The 16,295-nt window shown below is 40.4% G+C and overlaps 2 protein-coding genes across 4 annotated transcripts in view; one reads left to right on the top strand and one right to left on the bottom strand.

Moving 5' to 3' along the window:
- Window positions 1-3,200: 3,200 nt before the first annotated feature.
- On the top strand, window positions 3,201-10,429 carry BET1 (Bet1 golgi vesicular membrane trafficking protein). The gene is made up of 4 exons (XM_035545357.2): window positions 3,201-3,401; window positions 7,089-7,204; window positions 8,528-8,584; window positions 9,161-10,429. Exons 1-4 carry the CDS (start codon window positions 3,383-3,385, stop codon window positions 9,314-9,316), a joined length of 348 nt encoding a protein of 115 aa, XP_035401250.1. The 5' UTR covers window positions 3,201-3,382; the 3' UTR covers window positions 9,317-10,429.
- A 1,503-nt stretch (window positions 10,430-11,932) lies between these two features.
- Window positions 11,933-16,295, bottom strand: part of LOC118247398 (probable acyl-CoA dehydrogenase 6) — an 89,754-nt gene continuing 85,391 nt past the window's right edge. For 2 of the 3 annotated variants that reach the window (XM_035545356.2, XM_050708884.1), the window contains one exon: window positions 11,934-13,202. In XM_035545356.2, coding sequence (XP_035401249.1) covers window positions 13,112-13,202 — 91 coding nt within the window. In that variant the 3' untranslated portion in view covers window positions 11,934-13,111. Of the gene's footprint in view, window positions 13,203-16,295 lie in introns of all 3 variants that reach the window. The other variant, XM_035545355.2, reaches the window with a different exon arrangement.

The following is a 16,295-nucleotide window of genomic DNA, read 5'->3' as shown; positions in this document are numbered from 1 at the left end:
ACATTTCACTGTGAGTGGAAAAAATGAGACAATACCGAAATCATGAACTAAAAAAATAATGTGATACACATTACAGCCACGAATATACATAAATGCACATTGTAAATTTTGTTCTAAGCATATTTAGTGAGTTGTAAAATCTTATCATGAGTTTAGGTGGCTTGTCAACATGTAATGATATACGTGTACAAAGCTATGAGACCGAAGTTCTTTATGGGTACAAAGTCTTAATGGTCTTTTGAACCTTTGTATGGAAAGGCCCAGGCATGGGTGAGTACAGTTCTGTATGTTCAAGAAGCTCCCCTGATTCCCAGCAATGCAGTTTTATCAACGATAACAGGAGTTCCCAAAGGCTAAATCTTGTCCTTTTAATATCTTGTAAAAGCAATAAAAGGCTATTTTGGCAGACACTTGGTAAAGGTTGTCATGTAAAGACCCTAGAACACAGTTTGAAAACACAACGAGAAAAGGTGACTCCAGAGCTTAACCCAGAAAGAAGTTGCTGCCTTTGATGGAAGTGCATTAAGACCAGAAACAGACATAGTTTTCTTTGACAGCATTTAATAAAGTTTTGAATCATTGTGATGGATGAAACTGAGAGGTTTGTCTGTATTTGCAGTGATTTACTTATGTTCTCATCATTAAAGAGCTTCAATAACAATTGCACATACTATTCTACTTGTGATTTACATGATTAATTCTTTGCTTGACATTCTAGGCAGCAACAGCAACAGTTCTGATCAGCCTCCTGCAAACATTTAAGGTCTTAAGAAAGGTGTGGTTTCACCTGGCATCTTCTTTATTCATGATGGCAGTATTTGAAGAATACAACCAGGAAGAATACAGCTGATGATATCCCAAGTTCAATGTTGGTTTTACGGGAGGAGACACCTGACTGATTGAACCAAGTTTGTTTTAACAGAAGCATTTTGAGGGCTCTCAGTTCCTAAATACCATTAGAATAAATCAGGATATTATGTGAAAAAGGATACTGATGAAAAATGCTCTTTACTCCTTTCTGAAGACACTGAATCCTAATTATTTTGTGATCTAGTTTTGTTACTACAGGGCTAATACAATAGTTTTATTCATAAATGTCTCATCACCTATTACTTAATTGCACAATGGATCAAGCTCTAACTAGCAGATTTAAAAAAAATGATTGCAGCTTACAACTTAAGAAAACAGTCATTGAAATATTTGATACTAACATAATATAGTGCAATATCAGCTTTTCAACTCTAATGATGACTAACTTGTTAGGTTGTTTTCACAGCCTGTAACTGTTGAAAGTAGAGTGTTAATTGTGATGACTGTGCAAACCTGTTTATCAAACATGTAAGAACACTGACATTTTGGTTACTTATTTAATAATTCAATGATAATATTGTCATTATTATTATCATGTTAATAAGATTCCCAGGCTTTCACCTGTGTATTGGAAGTTTGACTATACAAGATCTTTTCAGACAGCTTCCTTCTTTTTTTTTTTTCTTTATTTTTTCTTTTTATTGCTTTTGTGACAGAGTCATGGAGTAATCTACTAATAAAATACATGGGCTATTTGCTATGTAAATGTGTGCATCTGGTTTAATCAGAGAGAGTAAAGAGAACCAACAAATGGGAGCACTAAGAAAAGGTTTCAGCTGGTAGGACATGTGGGACACCCCATGCAGTTTGGGGTAACCCTCTGGTTCTGAATGATTACTGCAAACACTGTCACCATAACGATAAATCAATAATTGTGTTCGAAGAGGATATTGTTTCTAAGAGAGCCCTGGTTCAAATTTGTAGCATTCATGAAGAAACTCTTATCCGAATTTGCTCAGTTTCCATAAATTTTACAACATCTCAATTTTGCTGTTTTAAACATTTAATTCTTCAAGCGATCTCTTTGTCCTGGCAAAGTTAGGAAATGAGCCCATTTGTGAACTTCAGGTGGTTTTATCATGAACAGAATCTTTAATCTAGTGACAGTACTTTTCCCTTTCTTCAGACAACTGATGTATTTCCATGAGCTGATGTAAACCGAGTCTCAATTCATCAGTGACAGCAGTTTGCAAACTCCAGTAAGAACTGCTGAGCTCCAGACAAAAATCGATAGATATTTCCTTCATGCTGCGGAACATGAAGGACAGGTTTGCAGTTTGTTACTTCTCCTTTGCCTTTTCTTCAACTTCGTACATGCAACTAATGCCTTAGTTGAAGTTTTGATAAACTATTTAGATTAACAAGTATTAACATTTTACTCTTTACAGTGCTGTTTGAGATGTGGGCATCCAAATGTGGCTAAAGAGCACATAAATGAACAACAGCTTCTCAACAATTATTTTAAAGTTGAACTGATACTGATTAACGTCTTAATTCACATTGACAAGCGGAGAGAAAAGAAATGGTGTAATTAGCTCTGTTTCTGTCCTCTGCAAAAAGATGCATGGGCTGTCTTACGGCAATTACAAAGGCATCAGCAGAAGGGCATAAGGCTTCATATTGACAAGTGTAATTTTATTCTTCCTTCTGCAGCTCTACTTGCCTACAGACCCCTGTTACATTGCAATCTCATTGAAGCAGGAGCTTTGGGATGAGTTTATACAGCTTGTACAATACAAGCAGGTCTTGGTCCAATACCAGGCTTCCCAAGTCCTATGAGAACACAAACAGCCTAAATCAATGCGTAAGCTGATGGTATGGTAGCTTGTTGTAATTGGCAATGTAATTCAGTAATAACAGGATCTGCAGCTTTCCAGTTTGAGCTGCTGTATGGCTGTACACTGCAGTAGCATGCCTGTGTGGTAAACAAAATAAGGAAACAGAACTCCATTCAGCATTGAAATTTATTTTTGTGACTGTTTCACAAGGCCATCAGTACGTTATCGTTTTATTGAAGATAGTGATAATGTTGTAGCAGGCAAAGGCCCACATTTGTTTGTTTTTCTCTTCAAGTCCAATGCCTGCTTTAATGCCTGCTTTAATGCCTGCTTTAATAGGTGAATGTATTTACAGCAGGCTACGTTTGTTTTTCCCTTCAACACCAAAGCATGCTTTAATAGGCGACGCACTGAATACATTCACGGCAGGCTGTATTTAACACACTTTATTCTTTTGAAACTGTGAGTGTTGCCAGGCTCTGAGGGGAGCCGGTTGTGCTGGGGCCGGGCCTCCCCTCAGCGGCACGACGAGGACTCCATTTCCCAGCGGGCTGCGCGGCGCCCAGCGGGCCGCGCGGCGCCGGGCGCTGTCGTGGCGCTGCCCGGGTGAATGAGGCGGGCGGCGGCCACCGCGCCGAGACCCGGCTGCTCCCCGTCCTCCTCCTCCTCCTCCTCCTCCTCTTCCTCCTCCTCCTCCTCCTCCTCCTCCTCCCTCGGCAGCTCCGGGCGCAGCCATGAGGCGCGCGGGGCTGGGTAAGAGCGGCCGGCCCGGGCGGCGGCGGGGGGGCCGAGGCCCCTGCGGGCTGCGACAACCTTCGACATGTCGCGACATAGCGCGATATGCCGCGGCCCGGTGGCGGTATCTGGGTATTTGTTGGGCCGGGTGTCCGTGGGCGGGCGGGTTTGTCGCTCCTCACGCAAGCCCTTTCCGAATTCTTGGTGGTTTGATTTAGTTTTGGTCCTTCTCTATATTTTCCCGATACGTTTGGGTCAAAAAACCCCAACCAACCGAAAAAATTGGTGTCAATTTACCCCAAAATACAGCCAGGTGGGAAGGTGGGGGGGTCTCTGCAGAGCTCCTGCCGGGTGTTGGTGGAAGCTGAGGCCTCGTTCACCAGCCGGCAGCCACGTTGGTGGCTGGAGAGAAGGGTTGGACTCCTGCGGGACGACTGAAGGGCTTGCAGGTGCTGGGCCCACACGGTGAAGCTTAGGTTGTGTCGTGTGTTCGTGCCTGGGAAGCTTCTGGCTGAGATCTGGCCCTAGAAGGAGGTGTGTTCAGTGAATATTTAGGGGCTGACAAATGCCATATACCTAAAGCAGGTGTGTCTGTAGTGCTACTCTAGATTTACTTTCCATTTCCTATTTGTGTTGTCTCGTAGTATTTTTACAAAGTAAAGCAAATCTTGGGTACGCTTCTTAGTAGATCAAGAGAGTGTTGGGGTGTTTATCATAAGAAGGTGGGTGTTTGCTAACACTTGGGCCTTCAGGTCTTGCATCGCTCTTGTTAAACAGCTTGTTCTTGAGTGTGAACTGGGGCTGAAGGGCGTCCAGCTTGTGAGGGTGTTTCTGAAAGAGTGAAGCAATGGAAGGTTTTGGAAAGAGCATGGGGAAAGAATGCGCCTTCTTCTAGCAGGCCTCTGGCAGTCAGTGCCTTAAGGGGCATCCCAAAGGTACTTCTTCAAAAATCTGTTGGAAGGTCAAGCAGAAGACTTAAATGTGCGTGCAGTAAGATTTGCTGCTTTGCCCTGACACTTCAACTGTCAGTCTGCAGTTACCTTTTATTTTAGTTAATGAGCTGGAAGTAGAATTTGGGCACGAGTACTTCTGCCTTTGACTCCAGCTACCTGGTACTTCTATTTTTTTTTTGGCCTGAGATTATATTACAGTACATGAACTATCAATGTGTGGTACTGCAAGGCAGTCCGCAGAGCTGCCATGTTGGAGTTTCTGTCCTTCCTTTAAGCAGTAGTAGCCAGCCTTCTACACAGTCCTTTTATTCCATATACAGAAGTAGCTGTGCCTGTTCGAAAGCTTTGGGACAAGTTGTTCACATCTGCTATGTTGCCATCTATGTCAGAACCACACAGTTACAGTATTGTGGCCTGAAGCTACATGGTATATTAACTTAAAAATGTATTCAGAATTGCTTATCACTTGGTAGGAAGTACTGTATTAGATGCATTTGTGAAACAAAACAGTGGGAACAACCCTGGCCATATTAAATGATGTAATTATAGCCAACTTTCTGTAATTGGCATCAGTACTTACAACTTAGGGGGCAAAAGCCCTCAGCTCTCACTGTGATTGATGACATTTTGCCCAGCCTTACTGTACGTTTGTCATTAGCTTAACTGACAGAATAAAATTTTAAAAACTCTTTACAAGTGCAAGCTAAAAAAATGTAATTGTGAGCAGCTTTATGGCTTGATATAAAATGATATCTGTTATCAATAATGCTTGCTTTTACAAATTTTAATACCATGTATGCAAAGCACACAGTGAAACCAATTGAGACATAGCTTTATCTGTGAATGTCATTGGTGTGTCTCTTTTCTCTCGTTTTTTCTCTAAAAGAAAATCAGCATCCAAACACAAAAATCCTTAAAGTGCATCGAAGAGGAATTAACCACGGGTTTTCAGACGCATACTGTGGCATTCTGACTTTGTGCGTAAATACCAATTAGTTATAACCAGACTGCTGGTGGAATTAATCTAGTAGGATCTTTATGATAAAGCTTTTACTAGTTCTTTTCTGTTTGCTTGTCTGTTCTGTGGTTTCAGATCTTATATTTGGGCTGATCTTTGTCTGGCCTGACACAGACACAGACACAGATTTCTTGGTTGGAAGAGACCTCAAGATCATCGAGTCCAACCTCCGACCTAACACTAAGTACTCCACTAAACCATATCGCTAAGCTCTACATCTAAACGTCTTTTAAAGACCTCCAGGGATGGTGACTCCACCACCTCCCTGGGCAGCCCGTTCCAATGCTTAATAACCCTTTCGGTAAAGAAGTACTTCCTAACATCCAACCTAAAACTCCCCTGGCGCAACTTTCGCCCATTCCCCCTCGTCCTGTCACCAGGCACGTGGGAGAACAGACCAACCCCCACCTCACTACAGCCTCCTTTAAGGTAACTGTAGAGAGCGATAAGGTCGCCCCTGAGCCTCCTCTTCTCCAGGCTGAACAAGCCCAGCTCCCTCAGCCGCTCCTCGTAAGACTTGTTCTCCAGACCCCTCACCAGCTTGGTCGCCCTTCTCTGGACTCGCTCGAGCACGTCCATGTCCTTCCTGTAGCGAGGGGCCCAAAACTGAACACAGTACTCGAGGTGCGGCCTCACCAGAGCCGAGTACAGGGGGACAATCAGCTCCCTAGACCTGCTGGCCACACTGCTTCTTATACAAGCCAGGATGCTGTTGGCCTTCTTGGCCACCTGAGCACACTGCTGGCTCATATTCAGCCGACTATCAACCAATACTCCCAGGTCCTTCTCGGCCAGGCAGCTTTCCAACCACTCATCTCCCAGCCTGTAGCTCTGCTTGGGGTTGTTGCGCCCCAGGTGCAGGACCCGGCACTTGGCCTTGTTGAACTTCATACAGTTGGCCTCAGCACATCGGTCCAACCTATCCAGATCCTCCTGCAGAGCCTTCCTACCCTCGAGCAGATCGACACACGCACTTAGCTTGGTGTCATCTGCAAAAGGCACAGCCTTTTAGCTGCTGTGCCAGTGCTGCTGTCCAGCTGCTGCCTGTCAGAGACCTTCAGGAGAGGCTGGAGGAAGGGAGTGCATGGAGCTGAGGAGACTGATCTCAGTTGCCTTCTGCTCCACTTTCTCTGCAGAGTCTGTTGTCTGGCTAACCGTCCTGAAGCTCCAGAAAGCAAAGGCAGGAGTGAGAGAATTGCAGACTGCTGACAGAAGTGGCAGTGTGCTCCTCTGCTTAGAGGCTTGGCCTCTGGTCTAAGGTCTTGTTTGTAGAGAAACACGTGTAAGGTTCAGAGAATGCTCTGTCCTTCAGCGGCAGGTGTGATCAAATGTTGTCTTTGTTATTCTTTGTTAGAGAACGATCTCAACTTTCTTATTTCGAATTAGGCTTACTGCTCTATGTAGTGACCTCAGTGCTGCTTTTCACATCTCCATGTAATACCTAGATTGATTTCCATAAAAGCCATCTGAAAACATTTTCTCAGGAAAAAAATTATGGTACTAAAGTGCAGCCGTTCCTCAGTCTTCCCTAGTTTGATTTGCATATTGGAAAGATGACTTCTGTGCTTGAAAAAGGTTGAATCTATTTCTCGGGAGCATGCAGCGCCTCTTCCTGATTGCTTCATTTTGATTAAGGAAATGCATTGTTAAATGCCAAGAGTGCTTTTTCACATGTGAAGGGCACTTGCTGCAGTGGTGTTTTCTGCCCGTAACTACTGGCTGTTGTATTTATAGGTGATGGAGCACCGTCGGGTAATTACGGCTATACCAACAGTGGATACAGCGTCTACGAGGAAGAAAATGAAAGGTTAACGGAAAGTCTGCGCACTAAAGTCAGTGCCATTAAATCAGTAAGTATTTAATTACAGTGATATTGTCACGCTGAATTGAATTAGGTGGACTGGTGACTTGATTGTAGGTGGCAGTGAAAAGTGGCAGTAAGAAATCGTGGGATTGAGGTTGTGCCACAAAAACGTGGGTTTTGGCTAATCCAAGGCACTGGGGCCTGAGGAGGGCTACCCCTGCTTCACTGGGGAGCTGCTGCGAGCTGAGGTTCTGCTGTCTGGCCCCCGTCTTTGCTACAGCAACGGCTGTGCTGCAGCTCTGTCTGTGCCTGGTCTTGTACCTCCCTGATTCTGACCCTGACCTGCAGACTTGACTTTTTGGCTTGACCTTGGACCTGTGTCATTGTTGTCAACTTGCCGGGTGATCGCCAGACCTTGCTGACCATGGCTGCAGTCTGTGGACAGACTGACTTGCTGCCTTCTTGTGCTGCTGTGCCATCGTTGCTTCAGGGCACAAACGGAGAAGGAATAGACATTTTCACGGAAGAAAATTTTAATTACAGTATAGCAGCTTATCAAAAGAGATGCATCAGCAGGTTACAGGTGTCAGACACAGACACAGACACAGATTTCTAGGTTGGAAGAGACCTCAAGATCATCGAGTCCAACCTCCGACCTAACACTAAGTACTCCACTAAACCATATCGCTAAGCTCTACATCTAAACGTCTTTTAAAGACCTCCAGGGATGGCGACTCCACCACCTCCCTGGGCAGCCCGTTCCAATGCTTAATAACCCTTTCGGTAAAGAAGTACTTCCTAACATCCAACCTAAAACTCCCCTGTCGCAACTTTCGCCCATTCCCCCTCGTCCTGTCACCAGGCACGTGGGAGAACAGACCAACCCCCACCTCACTACAGCCTCCTTTAAGGTAACTGTAGAGAGCGATAAGGAGCGTGTCAGTTCCAGCAACGCTGTGGAAGAGAGTGCTCTTGGCCTCTGTGCCAAGAGTTGTAACAGTTGTTCAAGGATGTGGATAATTGCTACTCACTTGAGTGGATCTCAAGTTTTTGCAAGTCGATACAGTAATTCTGATAAGGAATTCCCTGTTAAAGGAGAAAAGGGGAAGAGATGCATTGAGTACTTTCTGTGACCCTCTAAACTCACGTAGTCAGATGATAAATATTTACTTTCCTGAGGATTATTGATGGATTGCTGTACTTGTTATTTTTATAACTTGTGTTTGTTTTTCAAAAACACCGGGTATTTCTTTCACGTTTTACCTGGGAAAACATTAGTGATATCACCTATTTTAGAGTGGCTTCTCTAATTTATGTATAACTGTTTACTCATATTTAACATTCCCCCCCCCCCCCTTTTTTTTAATAGCTTTCTATTGAAATTGGAACAGAGGTTAAAAACCAAAACAAAATGTTATCAGAAATGGTAAGTGTTTAGTCACTAACTTTCTTTAAAAATGGGGCGGGATTGAGAAGTTAGTAGCATATAAATGTTTATACTACATAAAAGAACATTCTATTAAAATGTTGACAGCTTATTGCTGGCTGTAAAACGTGACCAATTCAGCAGCGATATTGCTGTTCACATAGTTGCGTGAGTGCAGTATTTCCAAAGAACATCCAAGGTTTTCATACTTCAGATACAACTATTTGTTTTGAATGTACAGTATTACTGTACATTAGCAAATGTACAGTATTATCAAAAAGGCAGTCCTATGTTTAATTGTGTTTTAGAAGAAGGAAGCGGGAAATAAGTCAGAAATGCTTTGTTTTTTCCACATGTAAAAGCAATCTTTAAGCAAAAAAAAAAAAACCTCTCTGGATAAATTAATCAGCAAAAGTTTTTTCCTGGTTAATTTTCAGAAACTACCTATGAAATAATTTCAGTTTTGGAAGATTTGAGAGAAGAAAAAAATATACTTAAGCTTTGTGGTCAATCTGCTTTCTCAGAGTAACATTTTTTTCTTTTTTTTTCTCTTTTTTTGTTGTTGTTTAAACGTAGGATAATGATTTTGACTCTACAGGTGGGCTGCTAGGTGCAACTATGGGCAGACTGAGAACACTCTCCAGAGGGAGCCAGACAAAACTCTTATGCTACATGATGCTCTTTTCATTGTTTGTTTTTTTTGTAATATACTGGATTATTAAACTGAGGTGATGCATGTTATCTTCAGTTTAAATTGTGTAATTTCAACCATAGAAGTCTTAATTAATGAAGACCTTGATCTGAACTGGTGCATTCTGTTGATAAAACACAATGAAATTGTTGTAAACTGCATTAATACTTAATGCAATGTTATATATAGTTTTCTTAATGTATCAGAATTTCTCCCACTATCCCCTGTTTTTGGGGAATTATTTGTAAACACGCAGAAACTGCTAGCATTCTGCGTTGCTTTTTTAGGAAAAAAATTTTTAGAATTGATTTAAAAACAAAAAAATGAAAGAATCCCCCCAAACAAGGACTATTCAGATGTGAACTATTTGCAGAATTACTAGGCTTTCTCTTACGTTTTGTTTTTCATTCTGGACCATGCTCTAAATTAGAGCTCCAGTTTCAGGCATGTAGTAATTTTTAGGTTGCAAAAGCGTGAACAATATGTGGATCTTTCTGAATTGGTTTTATCTGTGTTTTTTTTTTTAAAAGGTTGGCCTGAGGTAACAAAAATAATAGTGATACCCTCCTCAAATTATTTTTGCGATGCCCAGATGGATAGGTTTATTAGTCTACATGTTTAGATAGCTTAAACTTTTCATTTTGCAGAGAACTTACTTAAAACTGGATTTTTCATTTAAATGTGACCAATAATGCTTGCGCATCTGTACTTTTAAGCAGATATGGACACAGTACAAGTGCTTCCTTTTATATTTAAAATATCCAAAACGTAACGATTCCATTGAATCACTAGAACTTTTACCATTAGTTTCTTTACTTTTCAGTCAGTGATGAGTCCCAAATCTACACTGCATGTCTGAAATATGAGGTTGAGTATTTTTAATTTTGTATTGAAGTATATTATGATGCACCTGTTGGAGGTGCTGTCATATTAAGTTTTTTTTTTTTTTTTTACTTTTAACACTTAGCTTTAGCTCACCACGTGGTTTCTAATAGTTGAAGCTATTACATTGCTGAGTTCAAAGTTCAAAAAAAATGTTTTCTAGATATGAAAACTGTATCTAATTTTGAATGACTTTTCTAGAAATACTGTATAACGTTGCCATTAATAACTTAATTATGTTCTAACAAATAAAATGTCCTGGAGTATTCTCATTGTTGTTGTTTGTATACATACTTGTCTGCTGTAGAATACCAGTGTTCTTTGGAGATGGTACTGCATTTAAGGGGCTAGACTTGTGTGTTGTGTGCTATTAAAATAAATGGAGGTGTATGCTATGTTTTTTTTTCATGTTAGTTTTCATATTGAACAGAAGTATTACATCTAAATCACACAATCTGAATATTTATATAAAAGTAACTAAAATGTAACTGTTCCTAGCCTGTTTAATCTTTGACCGTTGAAAGGTCTACAAAACCTCTACAAGGAAGAGAGCATTGAAATATTAACGCCAGTACAATGCATCTTCTTTATATAAGAATTGCTAGGCTTGCTAAACAAATATAGTATTCCCCAAGACAGTCAATAGGATATAGTATGCCATCAAAGCTTGAAGCACTTGTATAATTTTAATGAAAGAGTGGAGTGTAAGGTGTCTAATGAGTAATAATTATTGACATAACCGTTTGACAACCGCATTCCTGTGATAGTTGGTCATCTTTTGGAAGTATATTTAAGCTTTATCTCACATCAGCTTTTTTCTTCTTTTCTGGCTCTTTCTAGACTTTTTTTTCCCCTTACTAATTGATCTGTCTTACCAATAAATTGAAATAGTTTTTATCTACCTAATACAAAATAGAAAATAGGTGGATGCAAGTAGTTACGCAGCTGATAGATGTCCTGTTTGTTCTGAAGAATATGCTATGGTTTCCCTTGACAGAGCACACTGGTAAAAACAAACAAACAAACAAAAAAAAACCTCTTACCTGTCTTTCAGTTCATGTGTAAAACCAACAGGATTTTTGTTTTAAAAGTCAAACCAGGTAAAAAGGAAATTTATATAAAATAGGGTCTCTCTTCCTCCTTTCCGTCCTCCCTTGCTTCTTTCTTCAGTGGTGGGGTGGGGCTGAGGGAGGAGGAATAGGGAAAAATTGTAAACCTATGCCTTCCTTCGTTTCTTCATTTAAAGACTGTGACATCTATATTGTTACATTATTTTACTTTTGGAGCAAATACAGGTTGTAGTGGTTTTCCCTTCTCTTCCTAAAAGGTCAATTTTCAGTTTAAAATCTGAACTGAAATCTTGCTTTGAGAGTATTTCATGAAGAGAAGAGGCATGGCAGTTGGTGGGAACCATGCACTGCAGCCTTAGAATTTTCCTCTGGAGTTGTCTTTTCTGGTACAAGAGTATTACGTTGAAAGTCTTTGGAATTCACAAATAGTTGGCAAAACTTCAGGATGCTATGGCATGGTCATATAGAGTAAAATATAGAGTGTATACTAGAAAAGTTCTAGTAGCACTGACTGTACTTGTTGCAGTTACTAGGGGTTGAATGCGAATACTGCACTTATTTATTGGTTTTGAGATCCTTTGTATGAAATTTTTACACAATATAAATTGTTTCTCAATTTAATGTAACTTAGATTCTACCTAGCAACTATATGGATTATTTCCAGGCGAAAGGAAATACAACACAATCTTCTGACTATCGATCTATTAATCTTACAGCGTCTTGGAGATTCTCTAGAAAATGCTTACTCACACCCACTTGGTTACAAGGACAATTCCACTGAAGCTTTTTTTTTCTTAGTAAGACATAATGTCTCTTCTAACTCAAATGGCTGTTTTAGGAGAGTTACTGATGTTTTTGAAGGTATGGCTGATAAGTAAGTAAATGTAAAGAATGAAGTTTAAAGATCATATGAAGAATTGATGCTCATCATAGTAGATGTGTATGTCAGTGAGATTTTTTGTGTAACAAATCACACAAATTTTGAAAATACTTAGTTTTAGTTATTCTAATAGTGTAATATTCATTACACTTCAGAGTGTGGCATATCCATTTTACAATCTTATTTAAATAAGTACACAATTTTCACATTAGTGTGTTTATTTTTAATATTTTTTCATTCATAATTGCACACAAAACACTAGGTCTCAAAATTTCTGATACAATTAAACAGTTGTTTGTAGAATTCTAAAACTAAAAATCAACCCCTACTCCCACCACTGAACATGTATGCCAGAAAGTAGTACAAGTCAGTGTGAAGGTAATGAAGACGACAATTTTGTGCCACCGTTGGATTAGGCGGCTTGTGATTTTTGACTTGCTTTTGCTGAAGGAACTTATTTTGATATTTATGTGCTGAAACTTAAATATATGGAAGGCAGTGGTAATTGAGAGCAAAAATCATTGTTCCAGTACTTGAATATGACTGGGAATAATTTTTGACTTAATTAATTGATCTTGAAAGCAAAGTTACAGTGCAATTAGATTACGCTACTACTGAAATTATAGCTGTACCCATATGGAAGTTACGTTTTTTAATTGGTGGCTTAGATGCTCTTAAATGTAGTTATACCTTGATTAAAGACGATAAGATTCTATCACTCTGTAAAGATTTCTGGGTGCTTAGTGTGGATCACGAGAGGCTTCAAAGCTGCAATTCACTAAAAACAGAAAAAAATCTTGCAGTAGGCCACACGCTTTCAGACTGTTTCCCATCAGTGTGAATTTTATATTGGAGAACATGTATCATGATATTGATACATGTATTTTGCTGGAAAAAAGTACCGTTCCATTTTTTTTATTTATTTCACTCTTGGAAAGCATTGCCTTCAGTATGCAGTAAAATCCATGCTCTTTCTTTGATTTTTGAGGTAGAGTGAAGACGTGTTACTTGCTTGGAAGAGTTTCCATGAATTTGCATATAATAGAAAGCATGGTTTCATCAGTACCACCTCCTATTGACATTAATCTCAAGTCCCTGTAGAAATATAAAGAAAAAGATTTAAACATTTGCATCCTATACTGATGGAACAGGTGCAGAATTGTACATGCCCATGTATTCCTCTGCATTTATTACAAAGCTGCTTCTACCACATTGAATCCCCTTGTTTGTAGAAGTACATACACAGCGTGGGCAAATGTGTGTCAGCACCATGAATACCCTCTGTGCACAGGGATGTTGCCAGTTCAAAATCAGGAGGCTGTAGGTATCATTTAGCACGTCCACCTTTCAGATTCTTTCAAAAATATTAACTTGGCATAACACTGTATTTTCCTCTTCAAATGAGTGAAAGCTTCTCCTAGCATACAACTGCCGCTGCTTTAGCCCAGCCAGAGCTCATGCAGCTTCCATGCAGAAGGTGCCGTCACTTTGGAATCGCAAGTAAACCATCACAAGCTCTTCCCAGTTGCGTATGTACTACGTATTTCTGCCAGTTGTTTGCAGAACGCCTCATCCACTACCTCCTCCTGGTGAGCCGGTCTGTGATACTTCCTGCAACACCCCTGCTGGTCCTTTGCCAAAACTTTAACTGAATTTTAGGGATTTTTTTTTGCAGGGGTAGCAGCAAAACATGTTGCAGAACTTTGCTTTGCTTGACTCTGTGGTAAAAGAAGTATTGATCAATCCATAAGGTAGTGTAGAATTGTATGAAGATGGTACTGTTTTATACAGAAGGTTCTGCACCAAAAAAAAAAAAAAAACCCACTCTGGTCTCCCTAATGGCTATGTGAGAGCCAGCACGCCTTTAGTTTAAATCTTTGTTAGTATGATGCTTCTCTGTTTAAAAAAATGAATAGCTGCTCTAAGCTTATTTACTTTTGATTTGATATTTCTAACTGGACTCATTTAAAAACCACCATTTATATTGCCAAGTCATCCCTGACAGTATTGCTTAAGTTCCCTTGGCTAGCCAGAATGCAAACTACTGCACTTCAAGCAATTGTCTTCACAAATTTCTTTTCCTCTTTAGGGAGAAAAAAACAAAGCATAACAAACAAACAAAATTTTGTTAAACTACCTCTACTTATTAGTTCAATATCCTGAAAATTCCCCACCTTCCTATGGGTTTTGGTAAAGACAACAGAGCTGGAACAACAGCAGGTTAGTTGTTCTTTGTGCTGTGGTGCTATCTGTTTTTTCAGGCTGTAGAAAGCCTCTGCCAGTGCTTTGCATCTTCACAGCATCATTGCAACAGTAAGCAAGTAATCCTCAAAATTCTTCCGTGATGCAGATAAAAATCCTCCATTTGCAGTAGGAGTCCTGGATACATGTGGTTTGCTTATATGAAGTTATAAATAGGCAGTGGTAAGATCTGGCTTTGGTGTTGTGTGACAGATATTTCTTATTATTAGATAGCTATTATATAAATGTATTTTAAAAAAGGAACCTTTCACATGATTGCGTGTGTGTGTGTGTGTATGTCTGTCTTTACAGAATTGCTGGTAATTACATTTTTGTCTCTGTGGGTGAGATGAGGACTATTTCCTCCTGAGCTTCTCCCCCATGGAGATGGGACAGAAGGTTTTACCTAGTTTAAGAGGACCAAGATGACAAAAGATTCAAATTATGTTAATCTAGCAGCCCTCTTCTGGGAAAAAAGACACGCTCTCAACGTAAGAAAACAAAACCACAGGACTAACTATTCTGCCAGGAACCTGATGAGGAAGCTGGGAAAGATGACATGGTAATGTAAGGTTGTATGTAAGCTATTTATTGTAAGTAAATGTTTTGATTGTTAATATTGTATCAGTAATTCACTATTAATGCAGCATATAAATATTTTAATATATATATAAATATTATAATTGTATTGTGTCAGGCAGGCTTCCCCTGTAATGCTTTTGTTCTGAAACTGCGATGCTTTGCTTTCTGAGTCCTCTGCTGCCTCGTCATTGCCCCCACGGCAGAACTGCATGCCCTGAACTACCTCCAACTCTGCAGAGGTGAGCACTGACCTGCAATGGCTTCACCCTTATCAAGGACGGTAAGGAACTAGCTCAAAACATACTCAGCAGTTACAAAAGGTGTAATTTTGAGGGATGCTGTTGAATGCTGTTCTCCTTGGAGAGCAGGAGTGGAGGATCAGAAAGCCCAAGCAGTTTGCCCTAGGAAAAGACAGCCATTGCGTTCTGTGCCCCTCAATGCATCCCCTCAAAACAAACAAACAAACAAAAAAACCAGTCCCAGCAAGGAGTTTCCTCTCAGTCAAGAAATCCCCCACACCTGACACATCAGCCAGAGATGGGTGAAAAAAAAAAAAGATTACCTCAATGCTAACTAAAAAAAAAGGTACTTCAGAGGGAAGGTGAGGAGCCCTTCCCACCCACCAACCTCAGTCCATGTTACCAATAATCTCTAGTTAGGTAGCAAAGGGGACAAAAAGGGCCGTCCACATTGTCAAATGAAGTTTCCTGTCTCCATAGTTATCTAACACAGAACCTCCTTTGGGAATGCATCCGTAGGGGGACCCTCTGTCTTACAGCCTGAATGCGTGGCTGAGTTGTGTGTCTCAGTCCAATCTCAGTAGCATAAGTCTTAAAATAGTTGAGTTTTAACTTCCCTCTTTTGGCTGTTGTTTATTCTTCTGCATCCACAGATTCAGCTGTGGTTTTGCACTACCCAAGCTGTGCCCATCACCTTGTTTACAAACTTTTTGGTGCCAGTAATCCTGGAAATCAGGGCTGGTTTTCAGGATAAGAAAATGAAGTAGGGACAGGTACCGATCTCACAGTGACCACAAATACAGCTTCTAAGCTAGTAATATGCTACACAGGTGCTATGACCACAGCTAACACCACACACTAAATCTGTCTCTAGCCCCAAGCCAGTAAAACTGTAGTGTTGTATAGTTGTGCATCCTACCACCATTTGCTGCCTACAAGCAAGAAGCTCTGCCTGCTCAGGAAGCCACTCCTGAAGAGTTACATTCTCCTCTCAAAAGCCATACAGCGGTAGGATCTAAAAAGCCCTTTCTGTCTGCAAACACCCTGAGAGGAAGCTGTTGCACTATCTTCAGTGCAGATGTCTCCACATAATTTTAAAGCTCTGCAAAAATGAATGAAGTCTTTT

The sequence above is a fragment of the Cygnus atratus genome, chromosome 2, assembly GCF_013377495.2.
Source record: "Cygnus atratus isolate AKBS03 ecotype Queensland, Australia chromosome 2, CAtr_DNAZoo_HiC_assembly, whole genome shotgun sequence".
Classification (NCBI taxonomy): Eukaryota; Metazoa; Chordata; class Aves; order Anseriformes; family Anatidae; genus Cygnus; species Cygnus atratus.
This window is presented reverse-complemented; position numbering and strand designations above follow the sequence as displayed.

Excerpts from the sequence above, each read along its gene's own strand:
- BET1 (XM_035545357.2), top strand. Across the intron at positions 7,205-8,527 it reads AAGTCAGTGCCATTAAATCA|CTTTCTATTGAAATTGGAAC; the intron begins GTAAGTATTTAA and ends TTTTTTTAATAG. Across the intron at positions 8,585-9,160 it reads ACAAAATGTTATCAGAAATG|GATAATGATTTTGACTCTAC; the intron begins GTAAGTGTTTAG and ends GTTTAAACGTAG.